The sequence below is a fragment of the Procambarus clarkii genome, chromosome 87, assembly GCF_040958095.1.
Source record: "Procambarus clarkii isolate CNS0578487 chromosome 87, FALCON_Pclarkii_2.0, whole genome shotgun sequence".
NCBI classification, from domain to species: domain Eukaryota; kingdom Metazoa; phylum Arthropoda; class Malacostraca; order Decapoda; family Cambaridae; genus Procambarus; species Procambarus clarkii.
The window spans coordinates 4,612,843-4,640,375 of NC_091236.1; the positions used below are offsets into that span (position 1 = coordinate 4,612,843).

The 27,533-nt window shown below is 44.2% G+C and overlaps 2 protein-coding genes across 2 annotated transcripts in view; one reads left to right on the forward strand and one right to left on the reverse strand.

The window, feature by feature from the left end:
• The window catches only part of LOC123747093 (cytochrome P450 6j1), a 68,865-nt gene that overhangs the window by 26,436 nt on the left and 14,896 nt on the right, over nt 1–27,533 (forward strand). Inside the window, exons 11-12 of the mRNA XM_045729125.2 lie at nt 1,693–1,916; nt 3,741–3,984. The gene's annotated coding sequence lies outside the window, so the exon portion shown is untranslated. The remainder of the gene's footprint in view (nt 1–1,692; nt 1,917–3,740; nt 3,985–27,533) is intronic.
• The window catches only part of LOC123747094 (uncharacterized), a 57,435-nt gene that overhangs the window by 2,929 nt on the left and 26,973 nt on the right, over nt 1–27,533 (reverse strand). The window contains exons 7-12 of the mRNA XM_069317307.1: nt 11,461–11,572; nt 10,544–10,663; nt 10,231–10,291; nt 9,433–9,563; nt 4,818–4,878; nt 2,717–2,847 (exon numbers count right to left, since the gene is read on the reverse strand). Of these exons, the coding sequence (XP_069173408.1) occupies nt 2,717–2,847; nt 4,818–4,878; nt 9,433–9,563; nt 10,231–10,291; nt 10,544–10,663; nt 11,461–11,572 (616 nt within the window). The remainder of the gene's footprint in view (nt 1–2,716; nt 2,848–4,817; nt 4,879–9,432; nt 9,564–10,230; nt 10,292–10,543; nt 10,664–11,460; nt 11,573–27,533) is intronic.

Sequence of the window (27,533 nt, forward strand, 5' to 3'; positions counted from 1 at the left end):
CCTAGCAAAGACATCTCTTCAGTGTGTGAAGTTATGACGTGCTCAGATGCTCCACAAGAAACAACAGCGAAGGCTGAATACCAGTTAACAAAAATAAATTTACTTGATTGGAATAACAAAACAGATACAGACTTCTTCTGTAAAGAAGTTCTTCAATTTAAAGTTGCCGCCAGTTCAAATCCATTTCAAGAAATTGGTAAGCGTGCCACATTTATATTACCGCATTTAAGTCCTGAAACTGTGTTCAGCGTGATGACTTATAAAAATCCATACAGAGAAATAAAATTGAATTAGAAGAGCTAAATGCCATTTTGATGTCAAATTCAGTTTATCCAGATTAGAGAAACTTACAAATCCAAGGTGTTCAATGACATTTCAACAATGTCTTTACACAAAAAGATCTTGTCCGTTTCTTCTCAACCTGACCCATCTTGTGCTCAAGATGACGAGGATGATTTTTTTGTTTTGCTTAATGTAGAAATATCAAGATAAGTAGCATTACTACTTTATTATTTCATTAAATTTCTGTGTTATTATTTATGTTTTCATAAACTGTGCTGCAGGATTACCAATACGTAATGTATAGTTAAAACAATTTTTTAGATGAAAATATGTAAAATCTAGATATTTCTAGATCTTTTTCACGTCATTTTTGTTATGTAAAACTGATAATTAAGTTGGCAGCCGTGATTCGTGGGTCACTCAGGCGGTGGCGGCGGCGAGAGGAGGATGTGTCTTCCGTGTTGCTGAAGTTGTCTCCACCTCGTGTGGCTCATCTCGCGTGGTGGAGGGCTCCTCGTGCCGTGGGGAGGCTGGAGCAGCAAGCCAGCAGTGGAGGAGGGACGGACGTCGTCCCTGAGGGCGCCCCGGGGCCCACGTGTAAGTCAAGAATGCTTGGGAAGAAGCCATCCGGCGCCACTGGGGATGGTCGCCATTTTGAATCCACAGTTTGACGGTATTTTTATGTTGAAGAAGGCAGCCTAAGGCGGGTTTTGATTTTTTAGGAGGTGGCTATGAAGGGAGGAGACGAGCAGTGTGTCCCGTCAACTTGGCTGGGAGTGACGGCAGCTGGATTGATTAATTGATGAAGATTGAGCCACCCAAGAGGTGGCCCGTAAGTCGTAGATTTTTTGTTTAGTAAATGTATACTGCGCTAAGGTCGCCTTTAATCGTCAGGCTGCTATCTTGGGGGGAGGATATTGTTTGACGGTGTTTATGAGGGTGCTCGAGGTATATATATATATATATATATATATATATATATATATATATATATATATATATATATATATATATATATATATATATATATATATATATATATATATATATGCGGAAAGTCCACAGAGAAATATGAAATGAGGTGAACGTTTCGGCTTTGTTAAAGCCTTTGTCAACACCAGACTGAGTCAGTCTGGTGTTGACAAAGGCTTTAACAAATCCGAAACGTTCACCTCATTTCATATTTCTCTGTGGACTTTCCGCATAAAATGATCAGTGTTTTGTGATCGTCAATTGCATATATATATATATATATATATATATATATATATATATATATATATATATATATATATATATATATATATATATATATATATATATATATATATATATATATATATATATAAATAAAATGTTTGCCCCTTTCTTTCATGTGGGTTGAATTTATTTCTTAGTTGATGATTGCAGGATGGAATGTTCCTCTTTGGGGAAGCATTATGGTCTCCATCCCCATCAGTTTCAGACGACGAGCTCAAAGAAGGATCACACGAGACGTCTGAAAGACAATGGAGGACAGAATCCAGACGAGGATAAAGAGTCTAGGATCCACCGTGGATTTGGCCTTCACATATACCTTCATTCCTCTTGTGTTTGTTCATCATGTGGAAGGCGTGTGACTGACGCAATGGAAGGTGAGAGATCTCTAAACTTGGTATCTCTTGTGGTAATACTGATCTGTTGTTGTTGTTTAAGATTCAGCTACTGGGAACTAAAAGTTCCAAGTAACACGGGCTATGGTGAGCCCATGATGGACTTACCTGGCACAGGAGCGGGGCTGAAACTTGTAATACTGATCTTATATATCCAGCTTTATCCAGCAAGAGCCGACGGAGTTGCCAGATGAGCACAGTATTATTGGCACAACTAAGTAAATAAAGAAAACCACTACTTTGTGGAAGGACATTGGTTAAGAGAATGTGATCGAGGACTATTATATGGCATGTAATGGTGGTGATAATGAATTATGATGTTATTTTTGTAGGACATAATGTGTAGTGAAGTTGTGGGCCAGCATTAATCCTGAGATAGTGTATCTGTGTGTACTCATTTCAGAAAAGATTTATCCAAATATATCCTCAAAGATTTATTCCCTAACCAGGAGAGGTGGATGTTTCTGACCTGGATTATCTTACGACAAATGTAGAGTAGGATAGTATTAGTTTTTCAGTTGCGTTCAGTTCAGACAGGATGTATGGAGGATGTGAGCCTACAGGACAAGTTGTTTATTTCTGGTGAATTAAGTGCCCTATTTAAGAATTAAATAATACATATATTTAATCAAGAGTTGCATCTCGCCTCTGTGGACCCCGTTACTTGTCGAGGGTAATAGGAAACCCTGACTGGCTAATCTTCAGAAATACTAGGCTTTAAGATAGCGAGGGAGACCACTTCGTGTGTACTCAACGATCAATCAACTGGTGTGGCTACTCACGGGTGTCGCAGAGCATGCCTGTCCATCCTGGGTTACAGGTACACTCCCAGGGCTGTGTGCAGGTGCCGTGTTCACACCCAGGGTAAGGGAAGCACAAGTCACACCTCTCGCCCCACCACCCCACATCGCACCTGTAATTAATGTACAACTGTTAGTGACTCGCATCTGTAATCCAAGGTTTCTAGTTTATGCACACCCGTGTACTGTAATAGTAGCTGTAGTGAGGCGACACCTGTAATCGGTAGAGCCGCCTGTACCTCACACATGCTGGGGAATGACGTGTGTGTGTGTGTGTGTGTTATGACACGTCTGTTGACTTCAGTAAGATTATGTCCAATGTGTTTAGCAACTACTGCACTGCTAAATCTCAGTTGGTTTGTAACTGTGCACTGTGATAGATAATGTTCCAGTGGTCTGTCGGGCATTTCTCCACAGTGCTGACATTTCCTCTCATCTTCCGGAACCTGTAAGCCTAGTCCCCATGCACATGGGTATCCAAGCCTGATGCGGTGTAAGTATACTTCTGTTGTTTTACTGCTCCTTTTCATCAAACTAAGTGGTTGGTAGTTGGTTGAACTCTTGTACCAACCCGCAGATCCTGATGTTGCAACTGCTGTGTTGTGATCACTATACATCTTGTGTGTTGCTCTATACAAAATTAATTGCTAAACCTGTGCTAGACTCTGGTATGTAAATGTCTAAGCACACTGGTATGTAAATGTCTATATATTTTTCTCTTAGTTACAAGCTTTACAGTTTCATTTACAATGCCACTCTCATTAGGGCAAAAATTCTGCCGCAGGCTGTACTAGCAATTAAAACAAGCACCATCTTTCAGACTAACTAGAAACTAGTTAAAATTAACAGGGGCAGTTAAGAGGGATGACACAGGACGTATATTAACAAAAAACAGTTAATTTGTTCCTAGCTGTCAATTTCAATCAGGATAGCATGTTGGCTGTGGAAATTTAGTTCAAACCATAGAGGCTTGGGTAATCGGTGACGTCAATAAATTTTGTTGCAGAAATTGAGAGAGGCGTTAACCAGTCAACTACTGGGCTGGAGGCTCTCAGCCAATCATGTTGGAGAATGGCAGTGACATGTGCGAGTCGATGATGACGTCACCCCCCTGAGGGTACCCCGGGCTCCCAGCTGCACACTCACAGGCTGGGTTAGAGTCAACTACTCTGAACAAACAGTTGCAAGTAGCCCGGGCTTACCTGGCACAGGAACGGGACTGTAACAAGATGCACTCAGAGGAACAAGAGGTAAGTACTGTCCAGTGTTGCTCTATTGGGCTAATAGTGGTGAATTGGGCTACTTTTTGAAAGTCTATAGCTACTAAAGTTTGAATTTCGTCGCTTGTGTCTCTTTAGACTATTAAAATAAGTTGGGTTACTAATGTTAAGTAAGTCATTGATTGATTATTTATGCATAATGGAATGTGTACGAAAACCCAGCAGCGTTCAACAGCCTAGTTGACCAGATCACAAACTACATTAGGCCAGGTCAAAGACCGAACTCTGGGACAATCCGTTCTCAGACCAAGTCCATTCCATCCAGCGGTCGACCCCAAGGACGCATTCATCAATATTTACATGTTGTTCATTCAAAACATTAATTTTCTCAAATATCAATTAATATTGTTATATATATTAGCATATTGTACATATTTAGACACTGGTTAGGTTGGGTGTTTAGGTTCTGTTGGCGATTATTTGTATTTGTAGTACGAGAGTGAAGCATTTACAGCGTTGTGGTTCGAGCAAAAATCGTCAGTGAAGCACAGGAAGTGTTCGAACGTCAACAGTTGTGAGTCGTGTGTAAATCGTTTTTCATTCATAAACATGGGGTTTGGCGGCTGCATGGAATAGTACTTAGTACTGTTTTGTAATTTTTACATGGGCACCATCGAGGAAAATAATACTAAAGGCCATCTTTACTACCGAGACTCAATAGTGGATTTAAATCAGAAGAATTGTTGTTAGATAAGTAAATAAAATGGTGTAACTTATAATGAAGAAGTTTCATTAAAGGTACAGAGGTACACCTAGGGCGGTGCACACACAGAAAGGTACATGCTTTAAGTTGAAAGACGTACCTGCACTCTCCCGGCTTGGTACAGTGCCCGTGAACCTTGGAGCAGTTGTGGCCACACACAGCTGGGGACCAAGAGCTTAGGTTAGAGGACTGTATTAGTAGCTCCGTGTACACGTTGTTAGTATTCTCCCTGGACTCGTCTGCCCAACACCAGTGAAAAACTCACTTATCATTTTATAGAAATATATGGGAAAACAATTTTGCCTTACAGTTTGAGTGATGTATGTTGGTTCAGTGTAGTAGTAATGACAACCGTAGTTAAAACAGTAGTAGGCCTAGTAATGACTAGTAGTAACAGTTGTAGGCCTAGTAATGACAACTGTAGGCCTAGTAATGCCTACACTTGGCCTAATAATGACAACAATAGGCCTAATAATGACAGTAGTATAAACAGTAGTAAGCCTAATAATTGCAATAGTGGTCGCAGTAGTATTAGTAACTTAAAATGAAGTAACTAACAAACTAATTATATGAAGATATTATAATAATTTGCAGCGCTTCAGTACTGCATCAAGAGACTTAAGAGGCGATGCCTCTTAGTAGTAGATGCCTACTACTGCAGTAGTAGGCATCCAGTAGGCTGTGTGTTTAGCGAGCCTGCAGTAGTAGGCATCCAGTAGGCTGTGTGTTTAGCGAGCCTGCAGTAGTAGGCATCCAGTAGGCTGTGTGTTTAGCGAGCCTGCAGCAGTAGGCATCCAGTAGGCTGTGTGTTTAGCGAGCCTGCAGTAGTAGGCATCCAGTAGGCTGTGTGTTTAGCGAGCCTGCAGTAGTAGGCATCCAGTAGGCTGTGTGTTTAGCGAGCCTGCAGTAGTAGGCATCCAGTAGGCTGTGTGTTTAGCGAGCCTGCAGTAGTAGGCATCCAGTAGGCTGTGTGTTTAGCGAGCCTGCAGTAGTAGGCATCCAGTAGGCTGTGTGTTTAGCGAGCCTGCAGTAGTAGGCATCCAGTAGGCTGTGTGTTTAGCGAGCCTGCAACACGCTCACTAAACACACAGCTCACGCAACATGGGATCATAAGATACTTGTCAACAAGTCATCTCTTTCTGACAGTAATTCTTTAAGCCCCAATATCCAGCTGGGGACCTCCCAGCCTTCTCTGTTGAATAGTTCTTGTATTCTATACCGGAGGCTTACTACAGTAATATTTACATCACTTATTCTGAAGTTACATTTCCTCACAATCAAGTGATATATTTGGCAAGTTTGTTATGGCCAGTGATAAGCGGATGACTGAGATAGAGTATTTGGTAGTTTGCTGGATGGGTGGATCCATTACAGAGAAAAGGATATCATTCGTGTCTGAATTGTTATTTCAAGTGTGGGTGTGGAGATGAGGCCAGGCATGAGAGCTGAGGGAGTGTGAGGAGGACATTGTAAGACACGTCTTCAACACTTCCGCTGTTCACAATGTAACTTAGCAAGGTCAGTGTTTACCAGCTTCCCTTCCATTGTTCACCTGCATACAACCCCAATATTGGGGTTGTAAACTGTTAAATAATGTCATTTGTTTTGACATTTACATCTCTAATAGCATCAGAAAAATGGACAAGTGGGTACCCTTGATATAGAATTTCATTTAAGATCTGAATAAAACTGATCTGAATGACTCGAGTGAGTTCAAATGAAGTGAAGTACATTTGTGAGGAGTGAGCGTGAGGGTGTGGTCACCTCAACATCTTTCTCGCGATAACCTGAGGGCTAATAACTCTCTAGTGGCCTCGACTGAGGACAGGAAGCCGGTGGCTTGGCAAAGGTCCCTCCATTTGTCCTGATGATTTTATCGAGTTGAATTTTGACATTCAGCAGCATTTTTGGCATTTACAGATTCGGCGGGTAGGCGGTTCCATAGTTTTATATTGCTGTGAGTAAAAATGCATCTCCTGTTTTCGGTCCTACATTGTGGCTTGTTGAGCATGACAGGGCAACCGTTGCTCCTTGTTTGTGTTACATCTGACCTTCTGAAGACATTGTCCGGATCAACATCCTCCAAATTGTTCAGTATTATAAAAGTTTCGATAAGATCCCGCCCTATCATGACTGGTTTACAGTGTTGTTAGCCCCGTGGCCCTCAACCGTTCCTGATACAAGAGATGACTTATCTCTGGAATGATTTGTGTTGCCTGGTAATGCACTTTTTCCAGGGCAGTTATGTCTTTCTAAAGATGAGGTCGCCATGCTTGGATGCAATAATCCAAATGGAGCCGCACCAGAGATTTATACAGTTGAATAACTACTTTCTTTTCCTTAAAGTCAACGGTACGCTTGACCATTCCTAGGGTTTGGTTAGCCATTTTTTTTTACTGCTGTTCCCACTTGTTGTGCAACTTGCAGTGAATGATTGATTCTGACGCCAAGGTCGTTTTCTTCACCAGTCTGCTGCAAGGTAATGTTGTTAATTAGGTAGTTGTGGCGTGGGTTGTTATGCCCCACATGAGGAGGTTTTACATTTATCATTATTAAATAACATTTACCAGTTTTCTGACCATTAGTAGAGTTCATGTAGATCTCTTTATAACGCCTCAATATCATTTTCACTTCCTACTTTACGACAAATCTGTGTCATCTGCACAATGTACAGATGTCATCTGCACATTTTTGATGTGGTTTGTAATATTGCCATCTATTTCATAGCATCTTTGGTTAGTGTTAATATAACTACCAGTGTACTAATACAAGTACACTGGCTCTTGACTTTCAACAGTGTATCAAGTTAGCAAACAATAATGGAAAAAAAGCATCTTGTTTGAGCTAAGTTTGAGTGAATCATTTCAGAGACGGATATTATTACAGTTCGCAGCTACTTTACATATATAAGAAATACGAAGGTATCTAGCAATTGCAGGTCAGTCGGGTTCGTTCTCGACTCGCAATCGGGAATTCCGGGTTCGAATTCCGGGTGGGACAGAAATGATTGGGGTGTATTTCCTATCACCCAATGCCCCTGTCCACCTAGCAGTAAATAGGTACCCAGGAGTTAGTCAGCTTGTTGTGGGGCTGCATCCTGGGCGGGATCAGTAGTTCCACCGTGTGGGGGAGGACCTTGACATAAGCCTAAAATGTACACTGTACACACACACTGGCTGCCTGTCCCCCAACACATTGAATTAAAATTATTATTATACTCTTTTTACTGAAGAGTTCACTAAAACGTTTGACGAGTTCCACTTTGTGAGAAGGTGAGGAAGCATGAAGGAAGAGAGAGAGAGAAGAGAGCTGCCCAGTGTGTCCTGGGAGAGAGAGTAGAGTCCGCCACCTGGAAACAGCAGAGCATAGTAGAGTAGCCAGTTGTGTATGTAACCTGAAGGTTCCTTGCTGGTTCATGAGCTACCACATCAACATTATCAAACACTTCGTTGAATAGTGTGCTTCGGGCAAGAGATGTATAGTTATCAGAGGAAAACATAGGTCACCAGGTCTTTGGAATGGGAACAAGTACATAGGAAATGTATTATGAATGTATTATTATGAATGGTGAGAGAGAGTGACTAAGAAGGACTTAAGAGTGCCGGTGATAATTGTTTAACCTTGTCAGAGTATATGTTAAACTAATTTATCATAACTCCCATGTTTTAGCTTTCAGCTTTCACAACCATCACAGGGGTTACACTGTGGGGCAGGTGTTTAACATTAGGGGCAGGGTGTATATAGGTCTCACATACAGCTGTAGAGAGTGGGGCAGGTCTCACATACAGCTGTAGAGAGTGGGTCAGGTCTCACATACAGCTGTAGAGTGTGGGTCAGGTCTCACATACAGCTGTAGTGTGTGGGGCAGGTCTCACATACAGCTGTAGTGTGTGGGGCAGGTCTCACATACAGCTGTAGTGTGTGGGGCAGGTCTCACATACAGCTGTAGAGTGTGGGGCAGGTCTCACATACAGCTGTAGTGTGTGGGGCAGGTCTCACATACAGCTGTAGAGTGTGGGGCAGGTCTCACATACAGCTGTAGAGTGTGGGGCAGGTCTCACATACAGCTGTAGTGTGGGGCAGGTCTCACATACAGCTGTAGAGTGTGGGGCAGGTCTCACATACAGCTGTAGAGAGTGGGGCAGGTCTCACATACAGCTGTAGTGTGTGGGGCAGGTCTCACATACAGCTGTAGAGTGTGGGGCAGGTCTCACATACAGCTGTAGAGTGTGGGGCAGGTCTCACATACAGCTGTAGTGTGTGGGGCAGGTCTCACATACAGCTGTAGTGTGTGGGGCAGGTCTCACATACAGCTGTAGAGTGTGGGGCAGGTCTCACATACAGCTGTAGTGTGTGGGGCAGGTCTCACATACAGCTGTAGAGTGTGGGGCAGGTGTTTAACACTAATCTAACATTTTTATTGGTGTGCTTCCTTACATGCGTGATTGAACCATGTATTCTAATCATCACCGACAGTGACACAGGGAGACGGGTTTATTGCATGGGTGTGTGTGTGTGTGTACTCATCTAGTTGTGCTTGCGGGGGTTGAGCTCTGGCTCTTTGGTCCCGTCTCTCAACTGTCAATCAACTGGTGTACAGATTCCTGAGCGTGTGTGTGTGTGTGTACTTATCCACTTACAAAAGTGAACACTTATCAACATACACAAGAATACACTCATCTCCCCTGGCGAGAGAGTGAAACACAAGTACTCACGGGTCTGACAGAGTCCGCCTGTCCACCCAGAGTCACACTTGCACTCTAGGGGTTTAGTGCAGGAGCCGTGGACACAGCCAGGCAGCGGCTTGCACTCCTCACAGGTGGGCCCCGTCCATCCTATGCGACACCTGTCAGTATGAAAGGTATAGTCGGTAAGATAAAACATGGAGGCAGTATTGTGGAATATTACCAGCGTTGTTGGACTATTGCGGGATATTACCACCGTCTTGGACTCTCTGAAGCATGCACGTGTCTGGGAGAGTCCAGCCACGGGTGTGCTGCCGCATTTCAGGGGCTACAGAGTTGTATATGATACATTATGACGTCATAGTACATGCAATTGGTACTTTACAGGGATAATACCCAAAATGAAATTGTTAAATTTGACATGTAAAGAGTGATCGTATGATCTTAAGGGTATGATGCCCACTCCACTGAGGGATCACCACAGCCGACGGCTTGTAGGTGACCTGGGCTCAGGAGCTGATGACCTCTGACCCCTGTTGACAGGCTTAGACTGTTGTCTTCCCTTAACTTTAATGCCGTAATGAAAATGGATCACGGTAACAGGTTCACTTTTCTCCATTTTATGTTTGTTGTTCTGTATGCTTGTACTACAACACCCTCACCTGGGCTAGTTACTCCCCCGTAGTAACTGTCAGGTACACACACACTTACACTCCCCCATAGTAACTGTCAGGTACACACACTCGCATACACTCCCCCATAGTAATTGCCAGGTACACACACTCACCTACACTCCCCCATAGTAACTTGCCAGGCACACACACTCACCTACACTCCCCTGGCAGGTCACAGTAGCCATGACTGGGGTGGCAGCCTTCCCTGCAAACAGCTGTCAAGGAGTAAACAAACACGTAAGATTATTTGCAACAATAAACAAATACAACAAATACTGCCGTCAACAAATACAAATAAACAATACTATATTGCGAGTTGTTTTAGTGAGAGAAACAGTATATGGAGATATCTTGGTGGTTGTTGTTGTTCTAGATTCAGCTACTCGGAACATAAAGTTCCAAGTAGCACGGGCTATGGTGAGCCCGTAAGAAGAATGTCTTAGTGTTGTGTGTGTATATATACTCACGCTTTGAGCAGAGGGGTCCTGACCATCCTGGGTGACAGAGGCACTGGTCAGGTGTGGTGCAGGAGCCGTGTTGACACCCACTCCGAGGGATACACTCACTACACTCCTGCCCGCGCCAACCTGTAGGTGTGTAACACTCACTCAACTGATCACCTCTATGATACACATACATATCCATTACATGACACATACATATCCATTATATGACACATACATATCCATTACATGTTCTTATCTTAAACTTATACTGATCTGAAAAAATATATATATATAATTGTTTTGTGACACCTATAGGTCTCCAAACCAACCCGTCCTCAGACCAAGTCCATTCCATTCAGCAGTCGACCACACAAGCGCATTCATAAGTTTTAAACTTGCTGTTCATTGAAAATAGAAATTTTCTCAAATGTATATTAATATTGTTATATATTAGCATTCTGTGCATATTTAGGCATTGGTTATGTTAGGTGTTTAGGTTCTGTTGGCGATTATTTGTATTTGTAGTACGTGGGTAAATCATTTACAGCGTTGTGGTTCGAACAAAATTCGTCAGTGAAGCACTTGTTCTGGAAGGGTTCGAACGTCATCAGTTGAGTCGTGTGTAAACCGTTTTTCAATTATAAACAGGGGGTTGGCGGGGTGCATGGAATGGACTTTGTTTATGAGAACGGGCTACTCTAAATACTCTTGTACAGTTGAGGAAAAGTATTCCTTTATCCCCCGTATTTCTTGAAAAGTGCAGAATGGCAACGCCGCGTTTGTTGTTGTCGTAGTATTGGGTAAGATTATGAATGAATAGGCACTTAGTAACGACGAGTCTTATTGGTCAAAACACCACTCACATGTTTACATAATTCCTTGTGTCATCTTTAGGCAAATATTCCCACTCACATTGTACTCTGATGCCAGGTACTCACCTGGGGCACAGAGACACTGGCCGGGCTGGGTACAGTTACCATGTACGGGATGGCACCCAGCTAGACACGCTGGGGACGTACACTCTGGACCGGTCCATCCCTCGTCACACCTCTGGTGGGACATGACTGGGTTAGTACACAACAACGATGATTCCATCACTGACAATTACATATGTATTGTTACATCTTATATCCTTCACAAGAAGGTTTGAACTTATTACTAATAATACAAAAGTGAAAATACAAATTTCATCTTTATTTTCATAGTGGAAACGAAGGTTTGTGTTATTTAATGATAGAAAATAAATTGACCTCCGTTGGGTACAATCTGTCCTCAGGGAGGAAAGCTGCTCAAGGGAATGGACTGAAAAAGACTACATAGTGCTATCAACTACACTATCCATGGTGAGATTAGGTTAGGGTTAGATATTTTTCATTACATTTGGTTACGTTTATACAGTGTATTATTGACGATAACGTCAAATTTGGAATTCAAAAAATATTTCAATGTACCCAAAATTTCTGTTTACAGAAAACCAAATTTGTTAAAGAAAATGTTTTTAGATTTTAAACCAATCATTTATAATACTATAACGGTATAAATTGAGAATAATCTCCGTTTAGGACAAAGGTTCACTTGCCAGTTAACATGTAAACTATTACTAGAACCGTAATATGCTTTCAGACCATCACAAATATCTAGATTACTATCCAGGTGGTTTGAGAGAGGGGAGGGGGGCGTGTGGTAATGGGTCTGGTCTGAGGACGGGCTCTTGGGTGACAGTTATGTCATCTGTGACATAGAGTAGGCTCAGTGTTGATGTCATTTGAGTATCAAGAGAAAATTTTGAGGCATGTGGACATTTTAAGTGAATGGAAACACTTTCTGGTTATAGGGAAATTTCCCTGACAAAGGAAATTTTTTCAGTGCTGGAGGGATATTTCCAGGTTATGGGAAAGTTTAGGTGATGGAGGTGTGGGGGGGGGAGGGGATTGGGCTTGAATAAGAGAGCAAAACTGGCAAACACTCCCCATTCTTAAACTCCAGTTTTCCCAATACAGACTAATATCCGTGCTATCAAATTTGTCTGTTTATTATATTAACAAATATGTTTGTTAATATCCGTGCTATCAAATTTATCTTGTGATAGGTAAAAAGGTGACCTGTCGTTACAACGCTGAATAGTGGTGTTGGAGGTAGTTCAGTGGTGTGGCCACTTACTGTGTGGTGGTAGTCGCGGTGGTCGTGGTCCTAACTACTTACCGAGTGGTCATAACTACTTACCGAGCGGTTCTAACTACTTACCGAGCTACTGGTGGCGCTGGAGCAGCCAAAAATGTAGAAGAGAGCCAATAAGTGAAGACGGAAACCCGCCATGTTGAGCCAGCGGTAGCTAGACCTCCAGCATGCCGTGGATGTCCCTCTGTCTCCCTCTCCTCTTGCCCAGTCCGGGGTGTAGGTAAGGGAAATAGGTCCGAGTAGCGACCAATATCGTGTATAAAGCTTATAACAGTTACCCCAGCAGCAGCGTACGCAGTTATATCCCAGGCTGATGGTATTGCGTTTTCTGTTGCCTTCTGTAATATTGCACTTGTTCTTTTGTTATGGAACACTTTCTGTACTATTCCGTTATTTGCACTTAGCTTCTGTAAAAATGGTGGTCAATGTTTACACCGAGTTATCAAACTTCAAAATACGATAATTCAGATTTTTTATTTAGTATTCCGTTGAGTTATTCTTGTCTCAGCTTGTATGTTGGAAATGAAACTTGTGTGAGAGAGAAAGAGAGAGACAGAGACAGGGCCAGAGATAGCGCCAGAGATAGAGGCAGAGCCAGAGAGCGCTGAGAAGGAAGGCTGTCAAGTGAAGGTCCCAGATAATGTACCCCGCCCCCTTCTCCCCCACTAAGACACATAAGAAGGATGGGAAGGCGAGACGCCCTCTATGCCACCATCCTGGAGAGTATATCATGTCATGATAATGGTCCAAGAGGAAGTGTAGCATCGTCAAGTTGTCACGTCTGCGTGTGGGTGTGGCTTGTGGTCCAGGCGTGCGTCACCCAGCAGTACGACACCACACGACTGGACGCGACGCCACTACCGAAAATAATAAGTGATCACTGGTAAAAAAAATACATATATACAAAATAATCCATTTAAACTGGTGGGTAGAGCGACGGTGTCGCTACTTTCAGTTTCGGCGTTCGATTCCCGAGGATCTTAAATTAAGTAACAAGTGAGGCGTTCCTTCACTAAGACCTACCCCACCCAAGTGCTGCACCTACACTTAGTCCTAATTCTAACTAAGAATTAATTAGTAAGGAAATTTGTCCCATCGGGATTGGAACCCGGATTCCGGATTGGGAGTCGAGAGAAACCGGACAGTACTCCCGGGAACCTTATTACGTAAGTTACTCCTCCTACGCGCGCCGCTTCCACCACTATTTTCTGTTAATTCAAATCTCAAATCTCTTGACCACTTTCTCTTTCACATTTCTCAGTTTTCTTTATATTTTTGTGGGTGTTTTGGTGTGTTCATAAGAGAGACATTAGCGCGCGTATACACCGACGGACGTGGTGTATAATGTATGCTGGGTACGCTTAGTTCGGTAATGTACCAGTGGGTCTGGCCAGACGCAGAATGGGTGACCAGGTTAACCTCATCCTAGTTAGTGTGACCTGGGCGTCGGAGTGTACACGAAACATCCGCCTGGCGTCTTAGGGAGTCGAACTCTTAGCCAGGAAGTATGAAGCAAGCGTTCCAACCACTGCGCCACAGTGAGTTAAAGAGTTGTCACGGGCTGCTTCCTGGGTGGGTATGTGTGTGTGGAAAAAATAAATAAATAGTAGTAATTAGTAACAGTTGATTGACAGTTGAGAGGCGGGCCGAAAAGAGCAGAGCTCAACCCCCGCAAGCACAACTAGGTGAATACACACACACACACACATACACGCGCACACACACACATACACGCGCACACACACACATACACGCGCACACACACATATACACGCGCACACACACACATACACGCGCACACACACCTGGTGGCAGAGTGGACACCTGGGCGCCTGGTGGCTGATCAGCACTTTGGACTAGTAATCCTGAGGACTAGGGTTCGATCCCCGTTGATAGCGGGAAACAAATGGGCAGAGTTTCTTTCACCCTGATGTCCCTGTTACCAAACATTAAATAGGTATTTATCTAACTATCTGTGAGTTAGACAGCTGTTACGGAGACAGAGCCAGGCAGAGAGACAGACAGGCAGAGAGAGACAGAGAGACATGTGAAAATACAGGGCTTAAGGTAAAAAGTGGATATTCTACATGGAGCACCTCGTGGTGAGCTGCCAGGTGGACAAATGAGAGCCATTTGGCTCTCTAGAATTTCCGTCTATTGAACACGAGATAAATCTTACATTTAAAGGACGATATCTTCTCTCAATATATTCTGAACATTATTAATAAACATTTTGCACATTCATGCCACTGGATTTGTAGGCTTCAGTGATGTGAATACTGATGAAGAGGTTGTTATACATATTTGTTTTAATTTCGAGTATTACAATGACTTGAGTGTGGGCGTGACAATGGCTTTCCCCAGCAGGTTGCCAGCTTCCAACACTGTCACTATGTGACCTGAAATGTTCACCATTCATCATGAACAACAATGCAAGTAATGACTTACTTCATTTTCAACTGTTTTTCCTACAGAAAACGAAAGTAATTCAATACAACTAAACCAAACTCTGGTGAGGAAATTTTTCCAGCAGATAAATTTAAACTTATATATATATATACAAATATTAATGGACTTTAAACGTATATTGTATACAAGACGGAATCGGAAAGGTTTATAAATCAGAAAATATTGTCAAGACTCTGGGAGGAATGATGTGTGAGGACCTGACGTTGAGCGACCAGAACCAAGAGAAAGGCCTCGACCAACACAATAATAAATTAGTGGGTTAGACATGTATATGTGAGTGAGATTGGGTGGTTATAATAAGAGCGGCCTCGTATGGGCCAATAGGCACACATTCCCCCTCCCTCTTCCCCTCCATCTTGCCAGTCACTTGCTCTCTTACATACCCCAATTCCCTCCCTCCCACGTGCCACTAAACCCCATACCCCTTAGAAATGTACTCCTTCTCCCCCTTCCCTATTCCTCCCCCCCCCCACTCCCCCTTTGCCACGCCCTGCAATCCACATCGTAATTATTCACTTCCGTTGCAAAAGTTTGCTTGAGTTGAGCTGACAATGTTTGCCAGGTGTGCTCACCTAGTTGTACTAGTGAGGGGTGAGCTGCAGCTCCTCTATACCGCCTCTCAACCCATAAACCACTGCCGTATGGGTTTCAAATCAAATCAAATGTTTATTCAAATAAAAGTACATTTAAGATGAGTTACAAGCAGAATGTTGGACCTATAGATAGAGCTAGTACTTACAATGCCTAAAGCCTCTGATACGCATAGCGTTTCTGGCAAAGATTACTAGACCTTAATTACTTGAGTCATTTGGGCTGGTTTAAAACTGTGTATAAAGTTTGCCTCCATTTACTCGCTCTTCTGACACTGAAGAAATATTTATGCTGTCTCTGTGGCTCATTTGGGTACTTTGTTTCTGAGTCCCTCCATTTGTTCAAGTCCTTCCTCGGTTAAATAGTCTGTCCTATCAGCTCCCCCTAAGTATTTTCTAAAGTGTGATCATGTCTTCTCCTTTCCAGATATGTGAGCTTTAACTCCTTTAGTCTTTCCACGGAACTCATACCTCTCAGCTCTGGTAGTTGCCAGGTGGCACACCTCTCAATTTCTCCAGCTTGGTTTTGTGTTTAACGAGATAAGGACTCCACGTTGGTGCCACATATTCCAGAAGTATATTCCCATATAAACAAAATACAAGATGCTGAACGATTCTCTTTGTTCAGATTCCTAAAGGCAAGTCGTATATTAACCAGCCTTAAGCAGCTGATGATATTTTGTTGGAACTAAGTGAGGAGGTGGCAGAGGCCAAAACCGTCATTAGTGTTAAAGCGTTATACGACAATGAGTACAGGGAAGACGGGACACCACGAGCGTAGCTCTCATCTTGTAACTACACTTAGGTAATTACACCAGGAACTAGTCCAGTGTCACTCAAGGGCTAGGAGGTCAGTGGGAGTGTGCTAATTATTGGGAGTACCTGTGAGCAATTGTGAGTGCTTATGAGTGCTTGAGAGAGTTGGTAAGTGTTTGTGATACACTTATTAATATTTATGAGTTCTGGGGATGGCTTAATTATTGGTGCCGAAGAGGGCTTATGTGAGCTTGATTGTTTGTGAGTACTAGAGTGTGTTGGTACGGGCTTGTGAGTACTAGAGTGTGTTGGTACGGACTTGTGAGTACTAGAGTGTGTTGGTACGGACTTGTGAGTGGTAGAGTGTATTGGTAACGGAGCTTGAGTGGTAAACGTGTTGGTAAGTGATTGTGAACAATAATGAGTGCTTGTGAGCAGCAGTGCGTGGTTGTGAGTGAGGGTGAGAAGTGGCGACTGGGTGTTCAGAACAAGCACGGCCACCTGCAGTCACTGAGGTAAAATATTAGCCATCTCACCCCAGACAATTTCCACATATTGTGCTTTTCACACCTGGCCAACTTCTAGCTCTTGGAACTCTTAAAATGTTATTGCTCGAGTCTCGCTCCCTGTGTGTGTGTGTGTGTGTGTGTTCACCTAGTTGTGCTTGCGGGGGTTGAGCTCTGGCTCTTTCGGCCCGCCTCTCAACTGTTATTCAACTTTTTGTTTCTTTACACACACACACACACACACACACACACACACACACACACACACACACACACACACACACACACACACACACACACACACACACACACACACACACACTCCCAGGAAGCAACCCGTAGCAGCTATCTAACTCCCAGGTACCTATTTACTGCTAGGTGAAACAGGGACCATCAGGGTGAAAGAAACTATGTCCATTTGTTTCCGCCATTGCCGGGGTTGGTTCCCACATCCCTAGGACTATAAATCCTGAGCGCTGACCACTCAGCCACAGATCCCCGTAGGTGTGTGTGTGTGCGTGTGTACTCAGGTATTTGTGCTTGCAGGATCGCGTATTAGCTCTTCAACCCCGTCTTTCTAGCCGCCGGTTGTCTTATGCAATGATTCCTGAACTATTTCCCTATCATATTTCCTGTTTAAAGTTAAGAATGGTATTTGATTCTACAACCTACTCCTTTAGTTCATTTCATCCCCCCACCACTGTTACGCTAAAGAACCGTTCATTTATCTCTGTGGCTCGTCTGTTTACCTCAGTGTTAGCGGCATGACCTCCGGACAGTCCTGATCCTTCTTGCCTACGGCGCTGTTGTTGTGTCCGGCCACTACACCCCCACCAGTACACCGTCACCCCGCACCCCAAGTCCAACCGCCCTCAATAACACTGCCATATTGGTTTTACGCGGCTTGTCCACCCTAATATATCGCCACTCCTCCTGTCCACCGCCGGACCCTAACCCCAACCCGCCCTCATAAAGCCAGCTCACTTCACCCACCTACACACTCCACCCTCCCTCACCCTCCACCCTCCCTCACACTCCACCCACCTACACACACTCCACCCACCTACACACACTCCACCCTCCCTCACACTCCACCCTTCCTCACGTCCCACCTTCCCTCACGCCCCGGGCTTGAAAGACCCAGCACATAATGTGACAAATGCTGGTAAGCTTGACGACATAATGGAGCCGTTAAGCTGACAGCGTGCTACTGGCTCGGGGTTCGCCCCTCCTTGCTCCTGTGTTCCGTGTTGCAGAAGAGTAGCACATTAACGGTGTTGCAACGGTGTGTTGCTGACTGTGGGGCCCTCGTGCGCGCGGCTACTCTACGGACTGCGCCTGCGCCACGGCTCTTATAGAACCTCTTAGAGTCTGTCACAGTAAACTAGGTGAGTTGATGGAACAACATTGTGGTAAAGTAGAAGAGTTTTACAGTGGCAGGGAAGAGTTAGAAGAGTGTTATTAAAAGGGTTACGCGTGGCTGTGCTGCGAGCAGTATTAAGTAAACATGTGCAAGAGGTGACTGTAGCCAAGACAACAGCAGCAGCGTGTTGACTCCCTTCATTATTACCGCCATTCTCTCCACCACCTCACACTCCACGCCCTCCACCCCCGCTACCTTTCCCACAACTGCTCTAACACGTTTCACGCCAGACACTCTCACAATGACCAGGCTCAGAGACAGCTAATTACACACCCAGGTACAGAGGCCCATTTAGATTCCCAATTAGACATGCGACTTGGTAATGGTTCAGGACAGAAACCTCGCCATTTTCTTCATTTTCAGATGTGTGGGTTGAGTGTGTGTCACATCTGATGTTGGTGAATGATGAATAACTTCACCTTATTTCCTACTATTTTACAGATCGATTATTCAAGGTGGTTGAGCCATGAGTTTATAAATAAATAAATGTTTATTCAGGTAAAGTACATACATACAAGAGGTTTTACAAAAATTGATAGATTTATAGATAGAGTTAGTACATACAATGCCTAAAGCCACTATTACGCAAAGTGTTTCGGGCAGTTTATGGGGATTACTTTAATTGTCGGCCTTAATGGTTGTGGCATGCCAGAAGGAGGAGGAGGAGGAGGAGTTAAAGAAGAACATACAACATTAAGAATAAAGGAATCTGTAGGCCTATTGCTTTATGCGAGGCAGCGACCATATATGTACTACCTGGGGGCTCCCGGAAGTACTGTACTCACCTAGTTGTACTCGCCTAGTTGTGCTTGCGGGGGTTGAGCCCTGCCTCTTTGGTCCCGCCTCTCAACCGTCAATCAACTGATGTACAGATTCCTGAGCCAACTGGGCTCTGTCATATCTACACTTGAAACTGTGTATGGAGTCAGCCTCCACCACATCACTTCCTAGTGCATTCCATTTAGTAACTACTCTGACACTGAAAAAGTTCTTTCTAATGTCTCTGTGGCTCATTTGGGTACTCAGCTTCCACCTGTGTCCCCCTTGTGCGTGTGTCACCCGTGTTAAACTGTGTACTGGTACTGTGCCCTGTACTGTGTAGTGGTACTGTGTCCTGTACTCTGTTTCCTTCAAGTTCATCATTCCCACCATACCTCAGTACCTGGAAATTAATACAGTTAAACACCATATCAATGTTTTTTCTGTTGCCCAATCGAAGACTTTATTGGTATTGGTTTCCAATTTTTTATTGTCTTCCGCAGAAGTAATTTTCATGCTGATTCTTGCATCATTTGCTCAGGATGACAAGGAACTGACTAGTCTCTTTGTCTATATATGATAAAAGAATAAATAAAAGTCGTGGTTCGAGGACTGTGACCTGAGGCACAGAACTTTTAACTGCCCCTTGGACTTTATTTTTATATTGACTGTTACTCTCTGCATTCTTCTTGAAAGAAAATATAAAATCACACGTCCTACCTTACCCGGTCGGCCGAGCGGACAGCACACTGGACTTGTGATCCTGTGGTCCTGGGTTCAATCCCAGGCGCCGGCGAGAAACAATGGGCAGAGTTTCTTTCACCCTATGCTCCTGTTACCTAGCAGTAAAATAGGTACCTGTGTGTAAGTCAGCTGGTAAGTCAGTACAGTTAGGGGCCTCGTAGCCTGGTGGATAGCGCGCAGGATTTGTAATTCTGTGGCGCGGGTTCGATTCCCGCACGAGGCAGAAGCAAATGGGCAAAGTTTCTTTCACCCTGAATGCCCCTGTTACCTAGCAGTAAATAGGTACCTGGGAGTTAGTCAGTTGTCACGGGCTGCTTCCTGGGGGTGGAGGCCTGGTCGAGGACCGGGCCGCGGGGACACTAAAGCCCCGAAATCATCTCAAGATAACCTCAAGATAGCTGTCACGGGCTGCTTCCTGGGGGTGGAGGCCTGGTCGAGGACCTGGCCGCAGGGACACTACAGCCCCGAAATATTCTCAAGATAACCTCAAGATATACCCGTTCTTCTTCCGGATGAGGTACGACGGCAGACTGAAGGAACTAAACCTGACGACGTTAGAAAGGAGGAAGAGGGGAGGGGGACATGATACAGACATATAAAATACTTTGAGGGATTGATAAGGTGGAAACAGAAGAGATGTTTACAGTGAATACAATAGAACAAGCGGGCACAGATGGAAGCTTGAGACTCAGATGTGTCATAGAGATGTTAGAAAGTTATATTTTAGCGTCAGGGAATTTAGTAAATAGAATGACTTCAAGGAGCAGGTTGTGGAGGCTAACTCCATTCATAACTTTAAAAGCAAGTATGATAGGGAAGTAGGTCTGGAGTCCTTGCATTAGACAACCAACGGCTAGAAAAGTGGGGTCCAAGAGCTCGAGCCTGCAGGCACAAATAGCTGAGTGCACACACACACACACACACACACACACACACACACACACACACACACACACACACACACACACACACACACACACACACACACACACACACTACGTGGTGTGTGTGGATACGTGGAGATACGTGGAGAGCCAAACTATTGGAGGTGGTGACAAGCAACTTTTTAACGCAGCATGTCGGAGAACCCACAAGGATGAGAGGCAATGACGAACCAGCGAGACTCGACCTAGTCTTCACTCTGAACGACTCCGACATAAGAGAAATCGGTTTTGAGGACCCAGTAGGAATGAGCGACCACAGTGTACTGGTGTTTGAGTACTTGATTGAAGAAGGGTTATTGAACTCGAGGAGGGATACCGAAACCAAAAGGTTAGCATACCGAAAGGGAAACTATGAGGGGATAAGAAAATTCCTAACAGATATAGCATGGGAAACAGAGCTCAGGGGAAAGACGGCCCAAGATATGATGGATTACATCACGCAGAAGTGCAAGGACGCAGCAAACAAGTTTGTCCCAGTCCAAAAGGAAAACAGAGAAATGAAGATGAGAAACCCATGGTTTAATCAAAGATGTAGGCTAGCTAAGCAGCAAAGTAAAAGGGCATGGAGAAACTATAGGAATAACAGGACACTGGAGAGCAGAGAAAGATACCAGAATGCCAGGAATGAATATGTCAGGATGAGAAGAGAGGCAGAAAGACAATACGAAAATGACATCGCAAGCAAGGCAAAGACTCAGCCTAAATTGTTGCATAGCCACATTAGGAGAAAAACAACAGTAAAGGAACAGGTTATGAGATTAAGGATAGGGGCGGAAGGATTCACTACAAATGACAAGGAAGTGTGTGAGGAATTGAATAAGAAATTCCAGGAGGTCTTCACCTTAGAACAAGGAGAAATTCCAGAGGTAAGTGAGGGAATAGCTAACCAGGAACCACTGGAAGAGTTTGAGATTACCAGTGGGGAAGTAAGGAAGTGTTTACTAGAGTTGGACGTGACGAAGGCTATAGGCCCAGATGGAATCTCCCCTTGGGTTCTAAAGGAAGGAGCAAGAGAACTGAGCCTACCACTCTCCATAGTGTATAACAAATCACTGGCAACAGGGGAACTGCCAGATACTTGGAAAGCAGCTAACGTAGTCCCGATATACAAGAAAGGGGATAGACAGGAGGCACTGAACTACAGGCCAGTGTCCCTAACCTGCATACCATGCAAGCTGATGGAGAAGATTGTGCGAAAAAAACTAGTGGAGCATCTGGAGCGAAGGAACTTTGTAACACAGCATCAACATGGGTTCAGGGATGGCAGGTCCTGCCTCACAGGGTTACTTGAATTCTACGACCAGGCAACAAAAATAAGGCAAGAAAGAGAAGGGTGGGCAGACTGCATATTTTTGGATTGTCAGAAAGCCTTTGATACAGTGCCACACAAGAGGCTAGTGCGAAAGTTGGAGATGCAGGCTGGAGTGAGAGGGAAGGTACTCCGGTGGATAGAGGAATACCTAAGCAACAGGAGACAACGAGTCTGTGTGAGGGGTGAGGTCTCAGATTGGCGAGACGTCACAAGTGGAGTCCCGCAGGGGTCAGTCCTTGGACCTATACTGTTTCTGGTATATGTAAATGATCTCCCAGAGGGTATAGATTCGTTCCTCTCAATGTTTGCCGACGATGCAAAAATTATGAGGAGGATTGAAACAGAGGATGATAGTAGGAGGCTACAAGATGACCTGGATAGACTGAGTGAATGGTCCAACAAATGGCTGTTGAAGTTCAACCCGAGTAAATGCAAAGTAATGAAACTAGGCAGTGGAAACAGGAGGCCAGGCACAGGATACAGAATAGGAGATGAAGTACTTAATGAAACAGACAGAGAGAAAGATCTAGGAGTTGATATCACACCAAACCTGTCTCCTGAAGCCCACATAAAGAGAATAACGGCTGCGGCATATGCGAGGCTGGCTAACATCAGAACGGCGTTCAGGAACCTGTGTAAGGAATCATTCAGAATCTTGTACACCACATATGTAAGACCAATCCTGGAGTATGCGGCCCCAGCATGGAGCCCGTACCTTGTCAAGCACAAGACGAAGCTGGAAAAAGTCCAAAGGTATGCTACTAGACTAGTCCCAGAACTAAGAGGCATGAGTTATGAGGAAAGGCTGCGGGAAATGCACCTCACGACACTGGAAGACAGAAGAGTAAGGGGGGACATGATCACAACCTACAAAATCCTCAGGGGAATCGACCGGGTAAACAAGGACGAACTTTTCAACACTGGTGGGACGCGAACAAGGGGACACAGGTGGAAGCTGAGTACCCAAATGAGCCACAGAGACGTTAGAAAGAACTTTTTCAGTGTCAGAGTAGTTAGCAAATGGAATGCATTAGGAAGTGATGTGGTGGAGGCTGACTCCATTCACAGTTTCAAATGTAGATATGATAGAGCCCAATAGGCTCAGGAATCTGTACACCAGTTGATTGACGGTTGAGAGGCGGGACCAAAGAGCCAGAGCTCAACCCCCGCAAGCACAATTAGGTGAGTACAATTAGGTGAGTACACACGTGTTGACAGTTGAGAGGCGGGACCAAAGAGCCAGAGCTCAACCCCCGCAAGCACAACTAGGTGAGTACACACACTTAGGTAATTACACACACACAGGTGGTGAATGTAGTACACACACACGCACACACAGGTGGTGAATGTAGTACACACACACACACACACACACACACACACACACACACACACACACACACACACACATACACATACACATACACATACACATACACATACACATACACACACACACACAACTGAGTACCCACATGAGCCACAAGGACGTTAGAAGGAACTTTTTCAGTGTCAGAGTAGTTAACGGATGGAATACATTAGGCAGTGCTGTGGTGGAGGTTGACTCCATACACAGTTTTAAATGTAGATATGATAGAGCCCAGTAGGCTCAGGAATCTGTACACCAGTTGATTGACAGTTGAGAGGCGGGATCAAAGAGCCAAAGCTCAACCCCCGCAAGCACAAATAGGTGAGTACACACACACACACAGGTGAGAGAGGTAGGGCATCACACCACCGCTCTGGGCACTAACGCTTCGTTGGTAAAAAATAAAGGCAATCTAGGCCGACCTTCTGTGCCCCCCTCCGCTGCCTTGCCACTCACCCAGTATTACTGTCCACCGTCTTCCCCGTCTCTACTACTGTCCATGTGTTCCACACACACACACTGCCATCCTTATATTTACCTGATAGTCTATAAATTTCAACCTTATGTTTCTCTGGTCTCTCTCTCTCTCTCTCTCTCTCTCTCTCTCTCTCTCTCTCTCTCTCTCTCTCTCTCTCTCTCTCTCTCTCTCTCTCTCTCTCTCTCTCTCTCTCTCTCTCTCTCTCTCTCTCTCTCTCTCATGTATGCAAACTACCCAGCCTCAACAACCCACTTTCCTGTCTAAACAACAAAATAAATAAATAGGACTGGAAGACAAGTGGCTGCTGGAGTTCAATTTTAGCACATGCAAGGTGATGAGGATGGGAGGAGGGTAAAAGTGGGCCTGAAGAGCTGTACCAGCGGAGAAGATAAGTACCTCCAGGCTCAGGAAATATAAGCAATTCTGAGTGGGCTTTACCTCAGGTAAATTCGGGTAAATACACTGCTCGTCGTGATAGGTCGACGTCTTAGGCTGCCAGAGAACTGCCACACGTCGGCCCGGTCTCTTGATTTGTCACAACGTTCAATATGAGACGCATTCGTTGAGTGGGCGAGTTGTACATGGGACTGGAGGAACCGTCGCTTCAACACTTTGTACATTGTACACTTTTCTCAGTTTCTGTGAATTCGACTTCATAAACGGCAGGATTCACCAAACTTTACGAACCACTTACGAAAGCTGTACATCTTTCCTTAATCATCCGGCGACTTTGCGTTTATTAAAAAGATTACGGGCTATTCATGCCCGTGCCACCTCTTGGGTGGCTTATTCTTTATCAATCATCATCTATCATCATTAAAAAGAGTTGTTTACAAGCTTGCACAGGTCACAATCTAAGGTTATTATTGTTATAAACAACCTCATAGTGCTTCGGAACTCAAAACTCATAAATGTAAACAGACCTGCCATGAACAAGAAAAGATGTACAGGTTTCGTAAGTGATTGCGTAAATATATACAAAAAATATTCTCGTGACCTCTTATTCATTCGTCAATCTACTTTTTCTCAACTCTTAGTTCATGATTCCTATTTTGCAGTTATATTCGCTCATAAAGCAGCAATCCGCATTCCGTGCCACGAGAACCCGTTCGTGGAGCATCAACACTTGGCGATCCGGATAGAGAGATGTGGTTGAGAGCGCGGCCATGCCGGTAATTACTGGGGGGAAGCTGCCGCTGGGGGCCGGAACAAGTGGCCTTAGCGCTACGAGAGAGGAAAGCGTCGGCCTCTGTAATGTGTTCAACCTTGTGACTTTTATGCGGCCCTCTGACCCGCGCGGTACTCTAGTGCACTCACACAGGCTCAGAGTGTGTGTGTGTGTGTGTGTGTGTGTGTGTGTGTGTGTGTGTGTGTGTGTGTGTGTGTGTGTGTGTGTGTGTGTGTGTGTTCAACTCGTACAGTTGAATCACTACCTTCTTTTCGTTGAAGTTAAAGGTTCGTTTGACCATTCCAAGGGTTTGATTGTCTTTCTCACTGCAGCACCCATTTGTTATGCAACTTTCGATGACTGGTGGATTCTGACTCCCAGGTCATTTTCTTTTTCAATTTGTTGCATGGTAGTGTTGTCGAGTTGGTAGCTGTAATGTGCATTGTTATGGGCTATCTGCAAGGGCTTTCATATTTTAGTATTAAAGAGCAATTGCCAATCTTCCGACTATTTGTGTTCATTTAGATATCTTTGGCCTCAATATCATTTTCACTTCCCACTTTACCATAAATCTTCGTGTCAATTGCAAATTTGATGATGTGGTTTGAAATATTCTCATCTATGGCATTGATGTATATTGATGTATATAACAAAAAGGGTTGGCCCAAAAATGGACCCCTGTGGTACCCCACTTACCTCATTTCTCCAGTCAGATTCATTCCCATTTAGCAAACACTTGAGCTGGAAATCCCCAATCGTCCAAGTGGTTGGGCACCATTCCTTCCCCTCCCCCCACCGTCCTATCCCAAATCCTTATCCTGACACCTTCCAAGTGCTATATGGTCAGCACCATGATCACCCACAGCACCATCATCATCCCCAGCACTATCATCACCCACAGCACCATTATTATCCCCAGCACCATCATCCCCAGCACCATCATCACCCACAGCACCACCATCATCTCCAACACCATCATTTCTGAAGGAGAAAGCAAAATCACGACTGAATATAATGAGAGCAATCACAGGGCCCCATCTAGGAGCGGGACACAAAGTGTTAAGAATATTTTATATACACGCCGCTCGTTCCCTAGTTGATTATGCAGCGCCTACCTTACTCACTCTTTCTCCTGGCCAGTGGGCAAACGTTGAGGTTATTCAAAATGATGCAATGCGAGTCATAACAGGAGCTCTCAGATGGATTAAAACACTGAACCTAAGACTAGAAACTAAGCTAACGTCAATTGAATTAAGGGTAAAAGGGATTGCTGCGTGCATGCTGACCAAGATATTGACTAGACCTAGAATCAGTTCACTTAAAGATATAATCACTGGAGCACTAACTAGGGACAGAAGAGCCTCCAATAGCAACAGATGGACCCACTGAGAGGGGGTGTCGAGGAAATACATGCAGACTTTGTTATGCAAGCCCTTTGGGAATTGCTGCCAGCAGACTTTAAGATTATGGTTCTTAAAGGAAAAGAGAGCCAGATTAATCCTCATCTGCTACGTAACATTGCACAGATGCATATAGAAGCAAACTTGGCGTCTGACAGCTTCACATACTTCACAGATGGATCAGTAGACCAGCAGAGACAAGAAACCGGAGCTGTAGTTAAGGCAGGAAACTGTAAATAGTTGGAGACTCTCAAACGGGTGTTCAACTCTACAAACAGTGATGCTAGCCATTCAAAAGGCTTTGGAACATACTCTTGTAGAACACCGACAATATGTCATCATACATACATATTCAAGAACTGCCATTGAAACCTTGAAACAAGAACACATACGTGATAACATCCATCTGATCACAAATGTCATATCATTAATGCAAACACTCAAACATCAAGGTCGTCGGATACTTATCAACTGGGTGCCAAGTCATGTGGGAATAATGGGAAATGACATTGCAGACGAAGCTGCAAGAATTGCAACTAAGAGAAGAAATGTAGACATTTACATACCACAGAGTCTATCACAGATTAAGAAAGTAATTAGTAACAGAGCAATGCAAAAGATGTACATTGACCACAACACAGCAATTGCAACATCAGGATCTGCGGGTTGGTACAAGAATTCAACCAACTACCAACTACTTAGTTTGATGAAAGGGAGCAGTAGAACAACAGAAGTACACTTACATCGCATCAGGCTTGGATACCCATGTGTGTGGGAAATAGGCTTACAGGTTCCGGAAGATGAGAGGAAATGACAACACTGTGGAGAAATACCCGACAGACCATTGGAACATTATCTAACACACTGCACAGTTACAAACCCATTAAGATTTCAACTTAGATTCAACAGAGCAGA